Here is a 19,655-nt window from a genome sequence, read left to right as displayed (position 1 = left end):
AAACAAAGGGCACCACAAAAAATGTCATCATTGGCTTTATTTTAACAAAAAATCTTAGGGTCCATTAAACATATGTTTCTTATTGCAATTTTGTGCTTAAATAAAATAGTGAACATACAAGACAACTTGTCTTTTAGTAGTAAGTAAACAAACAAAGTCTCCTAATTTAGCTACTGACGTATGCAGTGACATATTGTGTCATTTATCATTCTATTATTTTGTCAAAATTATCAAGGACAAGCTGTAAAAATGGATTATTAATCTACTTGTTCATTTACTGTTAATATCTGCTTATTTTCCATTTCAACATGTTCTATCTACACTTCTGTTAAAATTTAATAATCATTTATTCTTCTGTTGTTTGGATACTTTTCATTAGTTTTGGATGATACCACAAATTTGGGTATGAATCCGATACCAAGTAGTTACAGGATCATACATTGGTCATACCGGTATTCAAAGTACTCATGTGTCCGGGGACGTATTCACTGAGTTTATAAATATAATATGAATTTTAAAAATAAAAGGAAAAAAGATTTTGTGACGATAAAAAAAAAAAAAAAATAAAAAATTAAATTAAATTTAAAAAAAAAATATATATATATATATATATATATATATATATATATATATATATATATATATATATATATATATATATATATATATATATATATATATATATATATATATATATATATATATATATATATATATATATATATATATACCTGAGATCAGTAGGTCGTCATACCAAAGACTATAAAAATGGGACCCATTACCTCCCTGCTTGACACTAAGCATCAAGGGTTGGAATTGGGGGTTAAATCATCAAAAATTATTCCCGGGCACGGCCACCGCTGCTGCTCACTGCTCCCCTCACCTCCCAGGGGGTGATCAAGGGTGATGGGTCAAATGCAGAGAATAATTTCACCACACCTAGTGTGTGTGTGACAATCATGGGTACTTTAACTTTATATATATATATATATATATATATATATATATATATATATATATATATATATATATATATATATATATATATATATATATATATATATATATATATATATATATATATATATATACATACATACTATGTATATATACATATATACATTCATATATATATAATTTGTTGATTATTTAGTTTTTTTTAAGTATCTACTTAAAAAAATAGGTTGTTTTAGGGCTGTACATTTTCTGTTGTAAGCGCAGCCACAGCCTAAAACATATTAAGAAAAATGTATACATTTAAAAATATATGTTTTATATTTGTTAAAAATATATATATATATATTTTAAAAAATTATTCAATTGATTTATATATACATATATACACACATATATATATATATTTTTTTTATTATTTTATTTTTATTAAAAAATTTACTTTTTGAAAAAATAGGTTATTTTAGGGCTGTATCATTTCAAAAGATACATTATGATACTTTTTGAGAGGTTGGGGTGTGGGTTTCATTTGCAATCTGGGAACCCCTCCACAAACAAATGGTTTGCATACACATGCAGAAAGTGGGTCTCAAAATATGACTGTGGAGCAAAATGTATGCAAAATAAACATCAAATCTTTGGTTATCAAATTCTTTGATAAGCTATTGTTTAGAGAGTTTTAGGCCATAAATTGCATAAGTCCCCTTTAAAGTGTGACCAAGACACAACTTTGTGTGACCCAAAGAATAAGTGTCAGCCTGTTAGAAAGCTGCCGGCTCCACAGTGTCGCTGCTGGAGGTGGATGTGATGTTTTTTTTCCCCTGTGGAGGTGGTTCTAAAAATATAGTGTTGTTTTTGTTAGTGTCAATAATGATATGTTCAGGGGGGCGAAGGCGTAAGTAGTAGCTTTTGCCATTTAATTACATTAGAATGTGATTTTTTTTATAGAACATTATGAAAAAGTCCTAAATTACATCTTAATAAAATCAGATTTTTGGGGAATGTTGCCTATCATTCACAATCATTATGAAAGACATGACGGATGGATTTAAAAAAAAATGCAATCTAAATATTAAATAAACGTAAATAAAAGTCCCCTTACAGCAGAGCCAATGGGAACTCCACTATTTCGCTCATAAAATCCGACAAATAACCATTCAAAAAGCGCCAACAATATTCCATTTACATTTCGTGACTTGATGATTACTAACCAAGTATTAGTGATATTGTTATTATAAGTGCTGACGCAGACAAACAATTTTGAATGGTGCCGTGATCACTTCCGTGTGTCCCTTTGTTAGAATAATTGTATCTAAGTTATATCCCAATACTTTGTGGTGAAATGAGTTCCCAGCGAGAAGACAAAAGCTGTCTTTGAACCTACCAAGAAGAAGGCTTGTAAAACTCCACTGTGTAGGATGGAAAGCAACATGAAGGTGTTCTGTTTCTTTCATGTATTGTAATTAACAGAAAGATATTGTCTTGACCCAAGAACTACAAAAGCGAAGAGGAACCAGGACCAGACTCCCCTCCAGGCACCGCTTCTTTGAACTGTTTTACGACCTTTTCTTTCGAACTTTTCTGCAACCAAAGGCAACGCTGTTTACGACCCACGTCCCTTAGAAACAGCTGTTGCCGTGTAATCGGGGAAAGTCCAAATAAAAAGAGGTGGCGTACAATCTTTCGCCAGAGCGTGCTGAGACACTGCGCAAGGGTACAGTGTCCAGGCGTCTCTCCTCAAATTGAGCCAAATTGAATTATGTCTCTGTTTAACTCCTTGCTTCTTGTCTCGTTTAATAAATGTCATCAGTGTTTGAACCTGACACCCTATGTTTACATCATCGAGTGCTCTGCTGCTTTCTCGCTTTCCTGTAAGTTTATTTTACATCATAAATCATGCCTCTCACCTGAAAAAATTAAATGGCTGAGAATATAATCCGAGAAGTTGGGACATTTTGACAGCCGTTTCGGACCTGGAACTGACGGGGACAACCCCCAGTCTCGTAAACTCCCGTTTATTCGCGAGGATTATGAGACATTTTTAATCTAAATGGGAACATTTGAACATCCAAGCAGCCGGCATCCTAATGACAGCAGACCTAGTACAGTAAGTGATGTTTTATTATGTTTGTTGGCTCTCATGAAGTCTGCAGTGAGTAATAATCAGTGATGAAGAAAAAAATAAACAAACATTGTGATGCGTTTTAGAAATGAATGGTTAGGATGATCAAAACACGTAAATATTGTTACTATAAATGTGCTCGTTACTACATTACATATATAATTACAGCATGTAAATAAAACCTTAATGGAGGTGTTTGGATGTTTTTTTAGGGGCTCTATCGGCAGAATTCAACATTGTAACAGACTTTTGATCGCATTTATTTAATTCTTGACAAGTTCAATTCAGACTGAGACCAATTAAACACTGCAAAGACAAGATATTTAATGTTCAAACTGAGAAACTTGTTTTTTTTTGTGCAAATAATCATTAATTTAGAATTTAATGGCAGCAACACATTGCAAAAAAGTTGGCACAGGGGCATTTTTACCACCGTGTTACATGGCCTTTCCTTTTAACAACACTCCGTAAACGTTTGGGAACTGAGGAGACCAATTTTTTTGATGCAGTAAAGTCTGAGGAATCGAAGGTCACGGGCATTCAATGTTGGTTTTCAGCCTTGCCGCTTACGTGCAGTGATTTCTCCAGATTCTCAGAACTTTGCGCCTATAACAATCCGGATGGTTCTTGTCCATAGTTTCCAAAAACAATTTTAAATGTGGACTCGTCAGACCACAGAACACTTTTCCACTTTGCATCAGTCCATCTTAAATGAGCCGGCGGCGTTTCTGGGTGTTGTTGATAAATGGCTTTGGCTTTGCATAGTAGAGTTTTAACTTGCACTTACAGATGTAGCGACAAACTGTAGTTACTGAAGTGTGCCTGAGCCCATGTGGTGATATCCTTTACACACTGATGTTGGTTTTTGATGCAGTACCGCCTGAGGGATAGAATATCCCTAATATCATCGCTTACTTGCAGTGGTTTCTCCAGATTTTTTTTAACCTTTTGATGATATTACGGACCATACATGGTGAAATCCCTAAATTCCTTGCAATGGCTCGTTGAGAAATGTCGTTCTTAAACTGTTCGAAAATTTGCTCACTCATTTGTTGACAAAGTGGTGACCCTCGCCCCATCCTTGTTTGTGAATGACTGAGCATTTCATGGAAGCTGCTTTTATACCCAATCATGGCACTTACCTGTTCCCAATTAGCCCGTTCACCTGTGGGATGTTCCAAATAAGTGTTGGATGAGCATTTCTCAGTCTTTTTTGCCACTTGTGCCAGCTTTTTTAAAACACGTTGCAGGCGTCAAATTGCAAACGAGCTAATATTTGCAAAAAACAACAACGTTTACCAGTTCGAACATTAAATATCTTTTTTTTGCAGTCTATTCAATTGAATATAAGTTGAAAAGGATTTGCAAATCATTGTATTCTGTTTTTATTTACCATTTACACAACATGCCAACTTTACTGGTTTCGGGTTTTGGACATGCAAAATACTCATTTAAATAAGGCGGTCTGCACCACTTTTTAATCGCACACACAGTCTTAGTAAATCACACGCAATAGTACAAAGTTATTAAAACAAATATTCACGTGTGATGGTTTTTATTGTAAACATTGTGCTAGCTTCCCATGTTTTAGTCAATGAACCGGAGCACACACAGAAAACACAAGAGCCTCCGGGAGAGTTAATGCCATGCATTTATTTCAGCACTGTGACATACCCCTCACATGATCAGGTTCCATGTCACACCATAAATTATTCACAGAGAGAACCCGTTTTTTTTTTAAAACATAATCACGTGGCATACGCACATACATGAAGCTCTAGTTGTTATGCGCACAAAACCTTCGTAGGAAACATCATAGAATCTTCGTCTCAACAACACCCGGTCGCATTCTCGCGGCAAATTATCATGGCCGATGCTTTCACCGTGTCAAAGGGGATTGCGGCAACGCAATATATGGCATTACATACATGTCCCGGACAGGGTCACGTCCTTATTCACACTACATCTAAAAAAAAAAAGAAGATTTAGTCGGGTAGTGAGAGGATACGCTGGAATATACAGGAATACATACAGATTTGTAATGCATTATAATAAATTAGACTAGTTTGTATAGCAGCTCTATTACATATATTTTCTGTTTGATATACTGAACGCTTTCTTGCCTGCAAGGTTCGTGTCCTCCCCGTGCTGAAACGGAATTTGCGTGTGCGTCTGTGTGCTGTGATTAACAACTCCATAGCAAATAAACACAACGGTAGCAAACAGCTCTCACGGAGACAGAATGAGGCTGTGAAAGAGAGTGATGTACCCGCGTGGAGAGGTTAGTTCAACCCGAGGGGGGCGGGAGGGGGTCGTGGAATTCTGGTGTTTGTCATTTGAAAAGTGCCAGCAGCCCAATATGTGGTGTGCACCACCTTCCTCCAACTTTATGCAATTTTTTTTTTTGGACTACTTTCCTTCCTCGTCCGTCCGCTCCACCTTTTCGCTCCGTGCTCGTCAGCTTATTGGCTGCAAGATCCCGCGCAGGTGTTTGATCTGCCGCCTTCGGTGTCGTCACGTCATCCCCCCCGGACTCGATTGGTTTATCCCCCCCCCCCCCCCTCCTCCTCCGCCCCTTTCTCTGCAGTGCAGTGCAGTGCAGGGTCCTGGACTATAGGGGAAGACGGATGTGCATGGCCGAGCTGTTGGGACGCGCGGCCAGAATGTAGATGGCGCTCTCCCTTAGAAAGTCCGCCCACGTCGTCGCCCTATTGGACAGAGAGTATATTAAAAAACACAACTCAAATTCACTAGGGGCCGTATCATAGGGGCCGATCTACATTTCTGCCAGTGGGTGCCCGGTGTGTGTGTATTAGTGTTGATATAAGTAAGAACTTTACACTACTTTATATTAGATATGGCAACAGCGGAGGATGAACATCCCATAACAAGACGGTAGAGGAAAAGAAAAAGCTTATCGACTACGGTGTAGTCACAAAGTACAAAGGCGGACGCGCACAAATTTTCATTATGCAGATCCCAAACACACATCAGCAGGTACCAGAATGTAAGAAAAGTTTATTTTGCATAATATTGTGAAACAAAACACCAGATAGTGTTTCCCACACATTCATTTATTTGTGGCGGCCCGCCACGAAAGAACTACGTCCGCCACAAATTAAAAAAAATTTAAAAAATAAATAAAATAAAATAATATTTTTTTAAATTTTTTTTTTTTTTTTTTTTTGGTCCTGTCCAGCTTCTCAGGCAAATCATATAGTTGATGTAGATGCCCATATCGGCTGTTCAGATTTACTTTACAAAAGAAAAGTGTAGGATACTTCTCTTGTTGCCTTATTTGTATTTGACTTTATTAAATGTATTTATATTAGAAACACAACATGTGTATATAACAAAGGGTGCAAAGTCTGCAGGCAGTAGGAAACACACGGTTAAGTGTAGGGAGTAAAACTGATGGCAGTCTAAAGTTCAAGATTTTTGGAGCTCTTTGTTCACTGGATCAGATGTTTGATGAAGCTTTGTGTCTATCTACTACCACTAATGTTTTCTGTTTATTTGTTACTGACTGTGGCAGGACACCTCTGCCTCTGTTTCACTTTATGTTGCTGGTAAATAATATGGTTGTAGTAGTAGGCTAAAGTTAAATTATTTAGTATGCACTAATTAAAGGGGCAGAGTTTTGAGACATTTTAGCTTTTATATTTTATAAGATATATTTTTTGTAAGAACCACATATTTCAGTGAATAACTTAATGTTCAAATCTGTATATAAATATGTACATAAAGTGTTGTAATTATAATGTAAAATGGATGGATGGACGTTTAAAACAAAACTGTTATTATTAATTAGTAAGTATACATTTTTTGAGCCTTTTTAGAGAAAATCAAATCATTGTAGTAAATTATGCAAATTACTCTATGATGTCATGGTGACTACGCCCATAGCCACGCCCCCACCGCCACAGGTATGGGAAACACTGAGATAATATGTCTTACCTTATACACACACCATAATAATACTCGTATGTTGAAGCACAGTACAATCCATCAAGCGGTGCGACTTTATAGCTTACCAAAGTCGTACTAAAACATGTTGACAGATTTTTGAGCGCCGTGTGTAATGTTCTATATTTTCAATGGAACATATAACATTTTGGTGTTGTTTACTCGAGTCATATTGCAGTCTACACGTATCTCTTCTGTGTGACTGCAATCATATTGCAGTCAACACATAACTCGTATGTGTGACTGCCATCTACTAGTCACACTTATCATTTCACCATGTACCAAATAAAATAGCTTTGAGGTCGTTTAGCACAACCAAAATAATCCCGTACATTAGGCGCGCCGGGTTATAAGGCAAGTTTTGAGAAAATGAAAGGATTTTAAGTGCGCCTTATAGTCCGAAAAACACGGTAAACAAAATATCATTCATATCCAAGGACTATGAACATGAGTCAGGCAGTTGTTGAGAGTCACTGAACCTTAAACCACTTGTTGCTTTATTTTAAAACCCCTCATGCTGGGTGTATTAAGGTAAAGACCGTGCTGTTGGTGTACTTCTACAATTAGATCCCACAGCTTCCATAAGCCGACATTCATTAAAGGCCTACTGAAAGCCACTACTACCGACCACGCAGTCTGATAGTTTATATATCAATGATGAAATCTTAACATTGCAACACATGCCAATACGGCCGGGTTAACTTATAAAGTGACATTTTAAACTTCCCGGGAAACTTCCGCTTGAAAACGGCGCGGTATGATAACGTATGCGCGTGACGTCACGAGGTCAAGGGAAGTGTTTGGACCCAATTCAAATACCTCCGTTTTCTTCGACAAAATTCCACAGTATTCTGGACATCTGTGTTGGTGAATCTTTTGCAATTTGTTTAATGGACAATGGAGACTGCAAATAAGAAAGTTGTAGGTGCGATCGGTGTATTAGCGGCTGGCTGTAGCAACACCAACACCAGGAGGTTGTGTTGTGTTTTGAGCAGGATAGCAGACGCACTACGGTGAGTATAGCTTTGGCTTCCAAACATTTGATCGCTTGCCCGTACGTGCGTGTCGATATGTGCATGTCACGTACGTAACTTTGGGGAAATATATGTTTCTTGCCGACTCTGATGGCGGCCGGGGTGTCGTCAAAAGCGTACAACGCCCGCCGCCGCCGCATCTAAGTTAGCTTCTATTTTTTTAGCTTCGCCAAGCTGAAAATTATTAACCGTGTATTTACATGTTCATGGTTTAATAGTATTGTTGATCTTCTGTCTATCCATCCAGTCAGGGTTTTTTTTAATTTAGTTTCTATCTGCATTTGAGACTGATGCTATCACGTTAGCTCCATAGCTAACTTAGCTTCTATTTTTTTAGCTTCGCCAAGCTGAAAATTATTAATCGTGTATTTACGTGTTCATGGTTTAATAGTATTGTTGATCTTCTGTCCATCCTTCCAGTCAGGGTTTTTTAAAAATTTTGTTTCTATCTGCATTTGAGCCTGCTATCACGTTAGTTCTCTAGCTAACTTAGCTTCTATTTTTTTAGCTTCGCAAAGCTGAAAATTATTAACCGTGTATTTACATGTTCATGGTTTAATAGTATTGTTGATCTTCTGTCCATCCTTCCAGTCAGGATTTTTTTTTAATTTAGTTTCTATCTGCATTTGAGACTGATGCTATCACGTTAGCTCCGTAGCTAAGTTAGCTTCTATTTTTTTTAGCTTCGCTAAGCTGAAAATTATTAATCGTGTATTTACATGTTCATGGTTTAATGGTATCGTTGATTTTCTGTCTATCCTTCCAGTCAGGGTTTTTTAAAATTTTGTTTCTATCTGCATTTGAGCCTGCTATCACGTTAGTTCTCTAGCTAACTTAGCTTCTATTTTTTTAGCTTCGCAAAGCTGAAAATTATTAACCGTGTATTTACATGTTCATGGTTTAATAGTATTGTTGATCTTCTGTCTATCCTTCCAGTCAGGGTTTTTTTTTAATTTAGTTTCTATCTGCATTTGAGACTGATGCTATCACGTTAGCTCCGTAGCTAAGTTAGCTTCTATTTTTTTAGCTTCGCCAAGCTGAAAATTATTAACCGTGTATTTACATGTTCATGGTTTAATAGTATTGTTGATCTTCTGTCTATCCTTCCAGTCAGGGTTTTTTTTTAATTTAGTTTCTATCTGCATTTGAGACTGATGCTATCACGTTAGCTCCGTAGCTAAGTTAGCTTCTATTTTTTTAGCTTTGCTAAGCTGAAAATTATTAATCGTGTATTTACATGTTCATGGTTTAATGGTATCGTTGATTTTCTGTCTATCCTTCCAGTCAGGGTTTTTTAAAATTTTGTTTCTATCTGCATTTGAGCCTGCTATCACGTTAGTTCTCTAGCTAACTTAGCTTCTATTTTTTTAGCTTCGCAAAGCTGAAAATTATTAACCGTGTATTTACATGTTCATGGTTTAATAGTATTGTTGATCTTCTGTCTATCCTTCCAGTCAGGGTTTTTTTTTAAATTTAGTTTCTATCTGCATTTGAGACTGATGCTATCACGTTAGCTCCGTAGCTAACTTAGCTTCTATTTTTTTAGCTTCGCCAAGCTGAAAATGATTAATCGTGTATTTACATGTTCATGGTTTAATGGTATTGTTGATTTTCTGTCCATCCTTCCAGTCAGGGTTTTTTTAAAATTTTGTTTCTATCTGCATTTGAGCCTGCTATCACGTTAGCTCTGTAGCTAACTTAGCTTCTATTTTTTTAGCTTCGCAAAGCTGAAAATTATTAACCGTGTATTTACATGTTCAGTCACTGTGAATGTCCATTTCGCGTTCTCGACTCTCATTTTCAAGAGGATATAGTATCTGAGGTGGTTTAAAATACAAATCTGTGATCCACAATAGAAAAAGGAGAGAGTGTGGAATCCAAGAGCCAGCTTGTACCTAAGTTACGGTCAGAGCGAAAAAAGATACACCCCGCACTACACTGTAGTCCTTCACTCTAAAGTTCTTCATCCACGAATCTTTCATCTTCGCCAAACTAATGGGGTAATCGTCGCTTTCTCGGTCCGAATGTCTCGCTCCGTTGTAAACAAAGCGGAATTGTGAGGAATCCTTTGTCTTGTGACGTCACGCTACTTCCGGTAGGGGCAAGGGTTGTTTTTATCAGATACCAAAAGTTGCGATCTTTATCGTCGTTGTTCTCTACTAAATCCTTTCAGCAAAAATATGGCAATATCGCGAAATGATCAAGTATGACACATAGAATGGATCTGCTATTCCCGTTTAAATAAAAAAATGTCATTTCAGTAGGTCTTTAAGCGGCATCTCTTGCTGAAGAAAAACAACAGCTCTATTTTGAGAAGGTTATTTTGGGTATTAGTCACATTTTTTTTAATGATCATCATGACGTATCTACACGCTCTTTCACGGTGATATGCCACATACTGGTACCATAAAGTCTCTGGTCAGTCGTGTGCTCTGATTTACATTCGACTTGATGTGTCCGCAGAAGTGTGCTGAGGCATTGCATATTATGGTTTGGGTTATTCAGCTACAAGGAAACCACTTAGTTTCATGCAGTCCTGCAACCTCAATAATAAACATTGGCTCAATCAATTTGTTCTAACCAATCAAATGGGAATATTGCTTTCCTGTAACGGCTGATGCAAGAGTACCTAATAATGTCAGAGGTGTTAAAGTCGTTTTCACTAAGGGCCGCTTTTAACAGTGCACACTATTTTTACACCATTTTTCTATGCATTTTATCAGATTTTTTTAAATGCAATAATTTCATCTTAAAATTTAGTGCAGTGGTTCTCAAATGGGGGTACGCGTACCCCTGGGGGTACTTGAAGGTATGCCAAGGGGTACGTGAGATTTGTTTTAAATGTCTGTCATAAAGAACTGTGATAAGAAATGCAACAATGCAATATTCAGTGTTGACAGCTAGATTTTTTGTGGACATGTTCCATAAATATTGATGTTAAAGATTTCCTTTTTTTGTGAAGAAATGTTTAGAATTAAGTTAATGAATCCAGATGGATCTCTATTACAATCCCCAAAGAGGGCACTTTAAGTTGATGATTACTTTTATGTGTACAAATCTTTATTTATAATTGAATCACTTGTTTATTTTTCAACAAGTTTTTAGTTATTTTTATATCTTTTTTTCCAAATAGTTCAAGAAAGACCAAAACAAATGAGCAATATTTTGCACTGTTATACAATTTAATAAATCAGAAACTGATGACATAGTGTTGTATTTTACTTCTTTATCTCTTTTTTTCAACCAAAAATGCTTTGCTCTGATTAGGGGGTACTTGAATTAAAAAAATGTGACACTGATTTAGTGTATATTACTATAAATGGAAAAACAGTACCGCTGTTTTTATGCTTAAAAAAAGGCAGCTCAGTTGCCAGAATGTTACTGTAAAATGTGTTATTTTTACTTTAAATAAAAAAACTGCATTTTACAGTAAACTTTTGGCACCTGAACTGCCAGTTTGTTTTTGTTTTTTTACCGCAGATCAACAACTGTACATTTTTCGGTGTATTTCTGTAAATGCCAAAAAGGCACCGCAGTTTATTACAGTAAAAAAAAGTACAGTTTTTTTTTCCATTTAGAGCAGGGGTCACCAACCTTTTTGAAACCAAGAGCTACTTCTTGGGTACTGATTAATGCGAAGGGCTACCAGTTTGATACACACTTAAATAAATTGCCAGAAATAGCCAATTTGCTCAATTTACCTTTAACTCTATGTTATTATTAATAATTAATGATATTTACACTTAATTGAACGGTTAAAAAGAGGAGAAAACACGAAAAAAATGACAATTAAATTTTGAAACATAGTTTATCTTCAATTTCGACTCTTTAAAACTCAAAATTCAACCGAAAAAAAGAAGAGAAAAACTAGCTAATTCGAATCTTTTTGAAAAAATTAAAAAAATAATGTATGGAACGTCATTAGTAATTTTTCCTGATTAAGATTCATTTTAGAATTTTGATGTCATGTTTTAAATAGGTTAAAATCCAATCTACACTTTGTTAGAATATATAACAAATTGGACCAAGCTATATTTCTAACAAAGACAAATCATTATTTCTTCTAGATTTTCCAGAACAAAAATTTTAAAAGAAATTCAAAAGACTTTGAAATAAGATTTAAATTTGATTCTACAGATTTTCTAGATTTGCCAGAATATTTTTATTTTATTTTAATCATAATAAGTTTGAAGAAATATTTCACAAATATTCTTCGTCGAAAAAACAGAAGCTAAAATGAAGAATTAAATTAAAATGTACTTATTATTCTTTACAATAAAAAAAATAAATTTACTTGAACATTGATTTAAATGGTCAGGAAAGAAGAGGAAGGAATTTAAAAGGTAAAAAGGTATATGTGTTTAAAAATCCTAAAATCATTTTTAAGGTTGTATTTTTTCTCTAAAATGGTCTTTCTGAAAGTTATAAGAAGCAAAGTAAAAAAATTAATGAATTTATTTAAACAAGTGAAGACCAAGTCTTTAAAATATTTTCTTGGATTTTCAAATTCTATTTGAGTTTTGTCTCTCTTAGAATTAAAAATGTCGGGCAAAGCGAGACCAGCTTGCTAGTAAATAAATAAAATTTAAAAAGATAGAGGCAGCTCACTGGTAAGTGCTGCTATTTGAGCTATTTTTAGAACAGGCCAGCGGGCTACTCATCTGGTCCTTACGGGCTACCTGGTGCCCGCAGGCACCGCGTTGGTGACCCCTGATTTAGAGAAAAATGCTGTAAAAACCACAGTAAATTTCACAATTGTACCATGAAATCTATTGCTGCTTTCACATTGCACAATTTGATGTATAACTTGCTTTGAAATCATTATCATTAGTATTTATTTCTATTTAAAAAATGGTGTGAATGTTTGATAAAATATTTTTGCATAATTAAACAATATTTAAGTTAACAACATTTGCGATTGCATGGAGTACTGGTATTTTTTTCCTGCCAAAATAGAAAGAAAGAATACATTTAGTAAGAAAAGTTACAGTACTTTATTGATACTTATTATTTCCAGGCTTTCGAGGGCCAAATAAAATGAAGTTCCCTGGGCCTTGGGTTTGACACCCGTGTCTTAACGCTTCTCAGAGTGGCTGACTGATGTCGACGTAAGCGTTTATCAACATAGCAGAAATAGAAACTGGAACCAACCATTTTATGGTGATTACATACAAAGAATGGGTGATTTTATTTTTTTACCTTTATTAACATTGTTTTCCTGCATTTGTGCATATTCATCTTTAGGTTCTTCAGTTTTCATAGGATTTCATAGCAGCAAAAAAATCATCAATCAATCAAAGTTTGTTTATATAGCCCTAAATCACAAGTGTCTCAAAGGGCTGCACAAGCCACAAAGTCATCCTCGGCTCAGATCCCACACCAGGGCGAGAAACAACTCCACCCAATGGGATGACAATGAGGATCTGAGGTGTTGTTCGTGGGCTGGGCTTTAGGGGGGCTTTGGCATTTGCCTGCTCTTGAGGTTCCTGGTTCCATCCCCACCTTCTACCGACCTCGTCACGTCCGTTGTGTCCTTGAGCAAGAGCACGTCACCCTTGCTCCTGATGGGTCGTGGTTAGGGCCTTGCATGGCAGCTACCGCCATCAGTGTGTGAATGTGTGAATGTGGAAATAGTGTCAAAGCGCTTTGAGTACTGTGAGGAGGCGTGGCCTGCGGACCTGCAGCGAGGCGGGGCACGCCGGGGCCGGCTCAGAGATGGGCGACAGGTGTGTAGCAGTTGTCTCATCGCCTGTCACTGTGTAAAAGGGCAGCAGCCGAGAAGGACGTGGTTGGTGAAGTCGGAGTGGATGGCCGAGAACGAACCCGAGCCCGGGCGGAAGCGAGAGCGAGACGGAGACGAAGACGCGGAAGGCTGAAAAGCGACCGGAAGAGCGAGACGGGGAGAAGAGGCGAGTGCTGAAAAGCGACCAGAGAAGGAGGTTTATTGAAAAATAAACAACATTTCCAAACCGTCGAGCCTGTCATGTCCGTCATTGGTGGTCCTAAGAACCCGGAGGAGCAAGACCTCCACAAGTCAATCAATCAATGTTTATTTATATAGCTCTAAATCAAGAAGATAGAAAAGCGCTATACAAGAATAACCCATTTACCATTTACCATTTACCTCTTGCATCCAAGTGTTCACCACGCAAAACCAAAACAAATGCCATAGAAGATCCCCTTATAACTATCTGTTGGTGTCCCGATGGGTAAATTCAATAATCATACCCGGGCCGCACGGTGCTACAGGGGTTAGTGCGTGTGCCTCACAATAAGAAGGTCCTGGGTTCGATCCCCGGGTTTGAGGTCTTTCTGTGTGGAGTTTGCATGTTCTCCCCGTGACTGCGTGGGTTCCCTCCGCGTACTCCGGCTTCCTCCCACCTCCAAAGACATGCACCTGGGTATAGCTCGGTTGGTAGAGTGGCCGTGACAGCAACTTGAGGGTTCCAGGTTCGATCCCCGCTTCCGCCATCCTAGTCGCTGCCGTTGTGTCCTTGGGCAAGACACTTTACCCACCCGCTCCCAGTGCCACCCACACTGGTTTAAATGGAACTTAGATATTGGGTTTCACTATGTAAAAGCGCTTTGAGTCACTAGAGAAAAAGCGCTATATAAATATAATTCACTTCACTTCACTTCATAGGTTGATTGGCAACACTAAATTGGCCTTAGTGTGTGAATGTTGGCCCCTAGTCTGTCCGTGTTGGCTTGTCCAGGGTGCACCCCCGCCTTCCACCCGAGTTCAGCTGGGACAGGCTCCAGGATCACCCGTGACCCCCGAAAGGGACAAACAGTCAAAAAAAATGGATGGAATAATTATACCCACTCGTCCCTTCACGTCTGTGGTTCCCTTTTCTTCTTTTTCCCAGCTGCGGTCTTTTGAGTTTTCCTTGCGTGTTTGTAAAGCCCTTTGAGACACTTGTGGTTAGGGCTACATAAATAATTTGTAATTAATTAATAGAGGGGAAAAAGACAAGTGAGTTAGTTTCTCCGTGTCTTATCTCAGTTGTTCAAACTACGGTGGACAGCATTCACGTATATCCTGATAGTGGATTACAGCCATAAAATGTGCTGAGCACTCAAACAACGGATACCGTCTGTATCGTCAACTCTTTGTATGAGGTACAGAATATAATGTTTTTTACACTGTATGGCGCGGCTGTTCAACTACATAATGAAGAGGGCCGCAGTATCAGGAGCACAAGGACTCAGGGGCCGTACATCAAAATGTGGATGTTTCCTCAAAAAGTGCCTCCGCAGTTTAAATTCCTTTGAGACTGCATTTACTTCATTACAAGGTAAACACATTGGCTCTCACACTGCACTGTCCATAAATGTATTATTCTGGCCTTGCTACTCAATTCCAGCATGCGCAGCTAAACAGATAGTTAACAGCATGAAACAGAAGCACCGTAAGTTAAGTTAAGGATGGATGTTCCTTCTGTTGAATTATATTCCTTTCTAAGTTTTATTTCTTTACACTTCTTCCTTAATTTTTAGGCTTGTAGGACTGAAAATATAAACATCAAATAAACATTATTAGGATTGCCTCACATTGCTAGTTTGTGCTAATGCTAGCAGTGACTATGTAAAGCCACTGATCGTTTGTCACTCCAAAAGTCCCAGAGTGTTCAACAAAATTAGCCAACATAAGGTGGCAACTTGTCGAGGGTGTACCCTGCCTTCTGCAGAGTGCAGCCATTACCCCCTTGTTATGTTGGTATATATATATATATATATATATATATATATATATATATATATATATATATATATATATATATATATATATATATATATATATATATATGTATATATTCATATATATATACAGTATATACATATATATACTTACATACATATATATATATACACATACATATATATATATATACATACACATACATATATATACATACATATATATATATATATATATATATATATATATATATATATATATATATACATACATACATATATATATATATATATATATATACATATATATATTAATATATATATGTAAATATATTAATATATATATATATACACACACATGCATATATATGTAATATATATACATACATACAATATATATATATATATATTGTATATATATATATACACATATTATATATATGTAGATATATGTATATATATATATATATATATACACAAATTATATATATATATATATATATATATATATATATATATATATATATATACATATATATATATATATATATATATATGTATATATATATATATATATATATATATATATATATATATATATATATATATATATATATATATATATATATATATATATATACTGTATGCATACACACACACACACACATACACACATATACATACATATTATAGTGTCTTCAGTTTTTTACTAGAATAGGGACTAGGGACTTACCTGTTGTCGTCGGTCTTGCTTCGTTCACTGCCGGAGCTTACCGGACTGCTCTCACAAATGGGGCCAACATGACTTATACTTGTCCCAAAAAGACAACAACAGACAACACACACACACACACACACACACACACACACACACACACACACACACACACACACACACACACACACACACACACACACACACACACACACACACACACACACAGAGAAGTCATTATTCACTGCCACGATCAATTGGATGAACAAACTGTTTTAACGCTGTCTCATAATCTAAACAATAAATGATGACTTTTTTTCTTGCGCCTAATTTTTTTAAATATGATTTTATTTTTTATATATTTGGAATTCATTTAATTTATTTCTCATTTTTGAGAGAAAAAACCTTGGTGAATGTTGACAAGCGCACACATCTAGGATATGTGTTTATTTTATGTCAGCTATACTGTGTAAATCTCTTAATTATTTCAGAATATAACGCTTTGCAATATGACACAGGTGTCAAACTCAAGGCCCGGGGGCCAGATGTGGTCCGCCACTTTATTGTATTTGGCCCTCAAAAGCCTGGAAATAATATGCATCAATAAAGTACTGTAACTTTTAATACTAAATGTATTATTTATTTCTATTTTGGGAGAAAAAAAATATATGTACTCCATGTAACCGCAATATTATGTTAACTTAAATATTGTCTAAATATGCAAAACTATTTATCAAACATTCAAACAATTTTTTAAATAGAAATAAATACTAATAATAATTATTTCAAAGCAAGTTATCCATCAAATTTTGCAATGTAAAAGTAGCAATAGATTTCATGGTAAAATTGTGAAATCTACTGTGGTTTTTACAGCACTTTTGTCTAAATTAAAAAAAAACTGTACATTTTTTTACTGTAATAAACTGTGGTGCCGTTTTGGCATTTACATTAATACACCGAAAAATCTACAGTCGTTGATTTGGGGTAAAAAAAAAAAAAAAAATGGCAGCTCAGGTGCCAAAATTTTACTGTAAAATTGCAGGTTTTTATTTACAGTAAAAAAACAAATGTACATTTTACAGTAAAATTCTCGCAACTGAGATGCCTTTTTTAACGATAATTTTCCATTTACAGTAATATACACTACATTTTGAGGTGAAATTATTGCAACTTACCATATTTTTTTGACATTTTAGGTTTTAAAAAATCTACTTATAAGATGCATTAAAAAAATTGTGTAATAATAGTATTCACTGTTAGAAGCGGCCACCTGGGGCCAAACATAATTGCAATGTGGCCCTCACTGAAAATGACTTTGACACCTCTGCAATATGAGATAGTGAATTTTGGATGAAAAAATTTAAAATGATGAAAACAATTATATTCTATACAAGCTGCCTGTGGGGGGAGATGTGGCCAGCGCTGTCTGCAGGAGCAAAGGTCACCGCCTCTGTCCATGGTGCTGAGGACAGAGCACCATCAGACGGGGGCGTGGCAGTGCTGACGGCGAGACACAGCTGGCAGGTGATTAGATTTCACAGGTGGTACGTGTTAATCTAATCATCTGTTGTCTTTAACAGTAAGCGGCCGGGAGCAGGAGAGGGAAGAGGATACGGACGTGGCTGAAAAGTCGCGTCCTGCTGGAGAGAGAACTTTATTTAAAACCTTGTGATTATTAAAACCTTGTTAAAACCTGCACGCTGGGCTCCTGTGCCGTGTCTGACAGTGGGACTGCGAGGAAGCAACTTCCACACTGCCTTTTGTAGTTTGACATCCTGTGTTAACTGTTTTACTTCATTTTTTTTTGCTACATTTTAACCAGGTTTTATAAACCCAGCAATGCACTGTAAGAAATCTATATGAGTCAACACTGTCTTGGCATTTTTGCAGCCTGAACTGTCTGACCTTAAAAAGAACTCCATTTCATGATCAAACTATGGCTCTGTAACGCAGCAATCAAATCCAACATTTTTTTACAATTTATTTTCTACTTATGGAGCTTTAATTAAGTTGCACTTTAGTGCGATGTGCACACGCCCTTGTCTTGCCTCATCGTGTCTCCTTAAATTAATAAACGGTGTCCAGCAACAGATCTAATAGGATATAAGAGCAGCTGATAATGTGAAGGGGTCACACTTCATTTCACGTCTGTGTGATTGCAGCATGCTGGTCAAGAGTATAAACGGGCAAGGTTGTCTGAGCGCACTTGAGCACTGCCTGGAGTGGAGGGAGATGAGACGAGTCATGCCCAGTGCTGAGTAACACTCACCCACAACTTAAAGGAGCGCAGAGTCCCATTAGTCTGTGTGGTGGTGGTGGTGGTGGTGGTGGTGGTGGTGGTGGTCAACAGGTGAGCAGCATGGCATGGAATGGCATGTGAAATCATACAGCACAGGATGAATGAAGAGCGTGAAGTTCAGTGGTGAAAAGGACTCATGCACAGTTAATATGGGGGATTTTACAGAAGCAAAGGATGAGATATGACTTCCACTAGTGACACACTACATACAAACAGTGAGTACCGTATTTTACGGACCAAAGGGCGCACCGGATTATAAAGCGCACTGTCGATGAGCGCGTCTATTCACGTCTTTTTTCATACAAAGGCACACCAGATTATAAGGCGCATTAATAAAGGCCTACTGAAAGCCACTACTACCGACCACGCAGTCTGATAGTTTATATATCAATGATGAAATCTTAACATTGCAACACATGCCAATAAGGCCGGGTTAACTTATAAAGTGCAATTTTAAATTTCCCGCTAAACTTCCGGTTGAAAACGTCTATGTATGATGACGTATGCGCGTGACGTCAATCGTTGAAACGGAAGTATTCGGACACCATTGAATCCAATACAAAAAAGCTCTGTTTTCATCGCAAAATTCCACAGTATTCTGGACATCTGTGTTGGTGAATCTTTTGCAATTTGTTTAATGAACAATGAAGACTGCAAAGAAGAAAGTTGTAGGTGGGATCGGTGTATTAGCGGCTGGCTGCAGCAACACAAGCAGGAGGACTTTGACTTGGATAGCAGACGCGCTAGCTGACGCTAGCCGGCGACCGCACGGATGATCGGGTGAAGTCCTTCGTCGCTCCGTCGATCGCTGGAACGCAGGTGAGCACGGGTGTTGATGAGCAGATGAGGGCTGGCTGGCGTAGG

General features: G+C 36.8%; 1 protein-coding gene across 3 annotated transcripts in view; it reads right to left on the bottom strand.

Moving 5' to 3' along the window:
* Positions 1-4,709: 4,709 nt before the first annotated feature.
* Positions 4,710-19,655, bottom strand: part of phf24 (PHD finger protein 24) — a 106,783-nt gene continuing 91,837 nt past the window's right edge. For 2 of the 3 annotated variants that reach the window (XM_062032137.1, XM_062032138.1), the window contains exons 7-9: positions 18,762-18,794; positions 16,511-16,588; positions 4,710-5,784 (exon numbers count right to left, since the gene is read on the bottom strand). In XM_062032137.1, the coding sequence (XP_061888121.1) occupies positions 5,688-5,784; positions 16,511-16,588; positions 18,762-18,794 (208 nt within the window). In that variant the 3' untranslated portion in view covers positions 4,710-5,687. The remainder of the gene's footprint in view (positions 5,785-16,510; positions 16,589-18,761; positions 18,795-19,655) is intronic. The other variant, XM_062032139.1, reaches the window with a different exon arrangement.

This window comes from Entelurus aequoreus, linkage group LG21 (genome assembly GCF_033978785.1).
Source record: "Entelurus aequoreus isolate RoL-2023_Sb linkage group LG21, RoL_Eaeq_v1.1, whole genome shotgun sequence".
NCBI lineage: Eukaryota > Metazoa > Chordata > Actinopteri > Syngnathiformes > Syngnathidae > Entelurus > Entelurus aequoreus.
Note: the sequence above shows the minus strand (reverse complement) of the source record. Positions and strands in the feature narration are given on the sequence as shown.